Source organism: Pteropus medius, unplaced genomic scaffold (genome assembly GCF_902729225.1).
Source record: "Pteropus medius unplaced genomic scaffold, Ma_sr-lr_union100, whole genome shotgun sequence".
NCBI lineage: Eukaryota > Metazoa > Chordata > Mammalia > Chiroptera > Pteropodidae > Pteropus > Pteropus medius.
In genome coordinates this window covers 667,832-673,831 of record NW_024343733.1, presented here as the reverse complement: position 1 = coordinate 673,831, position 6,000 = coordinate 667,832, and the positions used below count along the sequence as shown (strand labels likewise).

At 55.2% G+C, this 6,000-nt stretch overlaps 1 protein-coding gene across 1 annotated transcript in view; it reads right to left on the bottom strand.

Annotated features, from left to right (window-relative positions):
* The window catches only part of RPH3A (rabphilin 3A), a 57,289-nt gene that overhangs the window by 15,184 nt on the left and 36,105 nt on the right, over positions 1-6,000 (bottom strand). Inside the window, exons 11-13 of the mRNA XM_039868481.1 lie at positions 5,266-5,487; positions 2,958-3,037; positions 412-486 (exon numbers count right to left, since the gene is read on the bottom strand). Coding sequence (XP_039724415.1) covers positions 412-486; positions 2,958-3,037; positions 5,266-5,487 — 377 coding nt within the window. The remainder of the gene's footprint in view (positions 1-411; positions 487-2,957; positions 3,038-5,265; positions 5,488-6,000) is intronic.

Sequence of the window (6,000 nt, the reverse complement as noted above, 5' to 3'; positions counted from 1 at the left end):
TCTCAAGTGCTTAGCCCTGAAATCTGGAGAGTTATTCGTTTCTACTGCGAGAGGAGGAGTGTTGGCCGAGGCTTAAAATGGGAGGGGGTGGGGGACCGCGGCCAGCACTGCGGAGCCGCTGGAGGTGCTCGAGCAGGTGAAGGGCATTTTTGAGGCATCTGCTTCTTTCCTGGCCTTTGGCAGCTCCTGAGCCTAGGATTCTGGGTTGGAGAAAGGGGCGGAGCCCTGCCCCTTGAGGGACAATGACCTCTGGGCACCCCTCACCCCTCACCCCTCACGAGGCCTTTGCCGCTCAGGGAGGAGAGGGGCTGGGGGGGCAGACAGGGCTACTTAGGCCCTGAACTGGGGAACCCTGGGTACCCGCCAGGGCCTATGTGCCTGGCTGGCAGAGAGGGCCAGGCCATATGGTACCTTGCTGGCTCCCGGCAGGAGATGCAGCTTAACGTAGGGATCGGCCAAGCCGTTGGAGTCCATGGGCTTCAGGCCCTGTAAGAAAAAAGGCAACGGTGTGGGCGCCGTGGGGGGCCGGGCGCTCAGCTGTCACGGGCATCGGGCACGGCCTCTGGCACCTGTCCCCACCGTCAGTTTACCCGGTGCACTTCCTCTTCCAAAGAGAGAGACGGGAAATGGAGCATCATGGAAAGAGCTGTGGAACCAGGCGGGCGGGCGGACGGGGTTTAAAACCTGGTCCCGCCATGGCCTGGCTGTGCGGCCCTAGGCAGGTCTCTTAACCCCTCTGAGCCTCGTTTCCCTCGCCCGTCAGATGGGACGAGAACAGCGCCTGCTTCGGGAAGTGGTGAGACTTACACACGATTTCACCTGTAAAGTGCCTGGCCCATAGTAAGTGCTCATCCAGGCTGGATCGTCACCCTCCGGGTGGGAGAAGAACAGGAAGGGTGGGGAAGAGGAGACGCTGCAGGAAGGAGGCCTGATCCTGACCCCGGCCCCTGCACCCCCTTCCGAACCTTGGCTTTTCCATCCACGTGACCGTCTCCGCCTGGGCCCCCTCACAGGACCGGGACGAGGCTCGAACGAGACGCGGCGGGGCAGGGAGTTTGTCTGGGGTAGGAATTAAGTTGGGCTTCTTAAGACGACCATCTCTAAAATTCCAGGGGCTCGGTCACACTCTGTCCTTCCCCCCGACGTCCAGGCTGGCACAGGTGTCCGACCTCTGGGCTCCCACTGTCCCCTCTCATAGCACTAATCCCAAATCCCATGGATTGTGTCCCATGAACTCCCTGGACTTCGCTTTCCTCCTCTGTTCAATGGGGCTAATCGCAGCTCCTGCTTCACAGGGTTCCTGGAGAATTAAATGCGGTCTCACCTGTGAAGGCTGAGCTCTGGGCCTGGCACAAGCACGTGTGAAACCATTTTCACTACTACTAGCTGGGGAGAGGATGCCACGAAATGGGGTGCAGAGGGGAAAGCTGGCAGGGTTGCCCGGTGAGTGAGAGCACAGGCTTTTGCGCTGGACCATACTGGTTCCAATCCCAGCTCCTCCGCTTCCTGGCTGTGTGATCTGGGCAAGTCACTTAATCGCTCTGTGCCTCAGTTTCCCCATCTGTAAAGTGGGAATCATGATAGAACCTTCCTCATAGGTTGTTGTGAAGATTAAATGGTACAAAATAATCCCTGGAAAGCTCTCGAGGGTGTATGAAACCCCTGCCTCAAGGAGGTTGTCATGGTGTGGCTTTCCCCCGTCTCTGGAGCTGGAAGAGAAGCCTGAGTGAGTGAATGGTTAAGGACCTGAGCTACAGACTGTTACATCTGGACTCATCCAGCTCTGTCCCTTACCAGCTGTGTGACCTCAGGCTTTAACTTTCTGAGCCCCGGTTTCCCCACCTGTACGATGGGGCTAATGATGACTCCTACCTCAGAGGTTCATACGAAGATGAAACAAGATAACGTGTGCCCTGACCTCACTGCGTTATTTGGAAGAGGGGGCTGAACACGTCTAAGTGCCTGCCACAGTGACTGACGTGTAACAGGTGCTCAATAAATGCTCGCTGAAGAAGAGACCTGGGTGTACTGATCTAAGAATTGTGTTAGGCATTTCGAACCTCATTTATCATGCAAACTGGGACACTTCATGAGTGAGGAGTAAGTTCTTCATTACTAAAGCAAGGCAACAGGCATAGCTGGGGACCGTCCTGGGCAAACGGGAACATGCAGCCACCTTACACTTAAGACTCAGAGTCGTCCCTACGGGAGAGGCTCTGTTATTAGCCCCAGTTTACAAATGCGCACACTGAGGCCCACAGAGGTTAAGCAACCTCCCCCAAACCACACAGCTAGGAAGCTGCGGAGTTGGTATCTGAAGCCAGGAAGTCTGGTTCCTGAGCCTTGCTTGTTCTAGATGCACCAGACCTGGGGTGGGAGAAAATCTTAGTAAGTTACTTTCTGGGATTTGCACTGATGTCACCCGGCTTTCCTTGGGGTCTGGGATGAAGTCGGTTCCCTACCCCGGAGCCTGCAGTGTGGGGACGCTCTTCCGTCCTGGTTTGCCTTTCCCACCCCCTCCAGAGCCCGCGTTAGTGCCCTCGTGTGTGCGACCATGGGCCAACCTAGGCTGCTGCTCCAGCTTGACAGCCACGTCAGCCAAAGGAGCCGTTCCGTGGCCATGTCAGCTGTCACATCGGGCTGTCACTGCCCCCCGCGTGGCCCTTCCACGATCCCTTCCAGAAAGGCTGTGGCTGAGCCAGCGGATCTCAGCTCTACCCTTGAAGCCAGCTCCTGGGAAGTGGCTGCAGTTAAGTGAAACCCCTCTGGGGCCCCCAGAGGAGGTTCTCCCCTAAAGATACTGGCTTTGGCTAATTCCTGCCTTTTTCTCATCACCGTCAGTGTCACAGATAGACAAGGCAATGACGGGAGACAGGTCTGGTAACCCATGCCTTCCCCGAGTCCCACAGAAATGCCCGAACAGCCTGAGTGGTCCCCAGCTTGGCCCCCTCACCCACCTTGGCTTTTATGATGGTGCAGTGCAGGGAGCTGTTATCCTGGTCGTAGAGAAGGCTGAACTCCAGGGCACCCAGGGTGGCTGGAGTGGAAAGAGGCAGGAACCAAGAGAACAGTCATTCAGTCATTCGACAAACATTTCCCGAGCACTGACTGTGTGCCCCATCTGGGGGACAGGAAGACTCGGTTCCTGCTCTGGACACCCCATCCTGCTAGACCCTCAGCACAGCTGTGACCAGTTAATAAATCGTGCAACGCCTAATTAATGACTTCCCATCCCGCCGGTCTGAGAACCCCAGGAGGGCGAGGACTGTGCCCCGTCTTGTTCACCGCTGTGTCTCCACTGGACACGGTGCAGGGCACACAGTCGGTGCTCACTCACTCGCTGAAGGAGTGAATGAGCCTTAGCATTTGCTGTTGCCTCTGCCTGGAACGCTCTCCCTCTAGATCCTCACATGGCTGGGGCCTCCTCATTATCCACATCTCGGCTTGAACGTCACCTCCTTACAGAAGCCCTCTTTGATCACTCCATCTAAAGCAGCCACCCTCCGTCATTCACCCTTTTTACTTCCTTCATGGTCCTCTATCTCTGTTTGAAGTGGACTCACTGGTATATTTCTCGCCACTAGGACATTGGTTCCATCAGATCGGCCTCCTTGTCTGTCTTTAAATTTTGTCATGGGTAGCCCTAGCACCTAGCACAGCCGGGGGCAGCTAGTAGGTGCTCAATAAATACTTGTCAAATATAGAGAGGAGTGGGTGAGGTGTGTAGAGGTAATACAGAGACGGGCTTGTTACAAGCCACTGGGGATAGCTCATAACAGAGACGCACACGGGCTGGGAGGGATCATCTATGCTTGGCAGTCGAGTGAAGGGACACACAAGGCAGATAGAAAAGCAGTGGCTGCTGTTCCAGGTGAGGACCAGGACACAGAAAGGCAGACAGGTGGGACAGATGAGGCGTATTTCCAGAGCAGAAACGGCTCGTGGCTGGCAAAGTGGGGGTGGACCACCTGTCTCCTGTCCCCTGAGACTGCAGACCTATGACCCATGGGAGGGCCTGGGGACAGCGGGAACAGCTGATACTTCACCCAGATCTGGCCTCTGATCTGCTACAGTAGTGCACTGACTGCAAACCCCGCCCCCTGGCTGCTGGTGTGACCTCGGACAAGGTCTCCACCTCTCGAGCCTCCGTCTCCCTGTCTGTGAACAGAAGCCGTGACAGCAGCTATTCCCAGGCTCCCTGGAAAGATCACACGAGCGCATGCACGTAATGCACTCAGAAAAGCGCCTGGCACGAAAGAAATGCTTGCCAGATGTTGTGCGTCTATTACCTCTGATGTGCGTGTCACGTGACAGTAACTCCTCATGTGTGTTTAGCACATTATGCGATAACGACTTCCAGTTTTACAAAGCACTTTCCCAGAAGATGCCTCAGTTTACTCCCCTCAGCCCCACGTGGGAGGCTGATTCACTTCCCATTTTACAATGAGAAGTGACACGATGGGCCAGAGCCGTGCCACTGATTATGGTCCTTGGTCCACTTCATCTGAGCGGGTCCAGTCTCTCCACATGACGGGGATGTCCCCCGAGTCCTGCACCATGTATCATGTCCAGACACCTGTCCATCCATGCCCTCCTCCAGCTCACAAAAGCCACCCCAGCTCTCCCCTGATACTCCGGCCACACTCAGGAGGAGTGCCATTGGAGGAAGGAGGAGAGGAGAGAAGAGAGAGAGAAGAGAGAGAGAGAGAGAGAGAGAGAGTGTGTGTGTGTGTGTGTGTGTGTGTGTGTCCCACTCTGAGTGGCAGAGGCACAGAGCGGACACTTTATAAATCACTGAATGGATGAATGCAAGAGAGAACATCCAGAAATTTTTAAATCATGGTTACAAGTTACTTTTTGAAGACATTAAAGTGTTTGGGAAATTAGGAAAATGCACATTTGCACCTAGAAGCAGAATTGCTGGGTCACGTGATAATTCTACGTTTGACTTTTCAGGAACTGCGAAACTGGACACGCCCGTAGTTGCCTTGTACTCTTTAAAATGACGTAAATGGTAACTTTGATGTTATCTGTATTTTACAATAAAAAATACAGATATATAGCACCTAGTCTTTAGAAAGCAGATGCCATTTTGTGAATTCAGAACACGAATTCGTATGTTTATAACTTGGTCAGTGCGTTTATTATGCGTGGCATGCTGGGGGCTGGGAGGGGTGTACAGGGCTATCCCTGGAGTCTTCCTGTTTCTCTGGGGCAACCCTGAAGGGGCTTTTCCCAGACGCCCCTCTGTTAAGTGCCACCTACTTGCTTCATCTGAATCGTAGCTGTTGGCTTCTTCCTCGTCCTCCTCCGGGGGTGGGGGCTGGCGGGCAGGGGCCGTGGCAGGCTGGGGGGCAGCAGCAGACACTTGGGAATAGGGGCCTGGTGGGTGGGCTGCTCGGTCCTCCCTGGTTCCGACTCCCCCCATTCTTTCCTCCCGGGGTGGGGCAGTGGCCCCTATATAGCCGGAGTCGCTGGGAGCCACCTCTGCAGGGGAGACGGAGAGAGGACCGGAAAGAGGCAGCTGAGTCCCTGTGTCAATGACAGCTGCTGCAGCACCACCATGGGTGATGAGCACCTACTGTGTGCCAGGTGCTCGGCGAGCCTTACACCAGGCTCGCCCGCAGCCCTGCGACACAGAATGATCACCTCCCGTTCTCAGGGGAGCCACATCGTGCCCTTCGCTGTTTCTCAGAATGTCACTTTTGTCAAAGCCACCCAGGGAAGCCTGCAAAAATGCAGGTTCCTGGGCCCCACCCGGAATCAGTAGGCCGTGCAGTGGGGCCTCGGAATCTGTGTTTTATGACAAGCCCCGTGAGCTGATTCAGATGCAGGAGGAACAGACCTCGCGGGGGGACTCATCAGTGGTGTGGGCCCTGGAGCCCGGGTTTGAAGAGCTGCTGTGTGACCTAGGACAAGTCACTTAGTGTCTGTCTCCGAGCCTCGGTTTCCTCATCTGTAAAATGGGAATGATAATAGCTGATGGCGTTCTAAACAGTA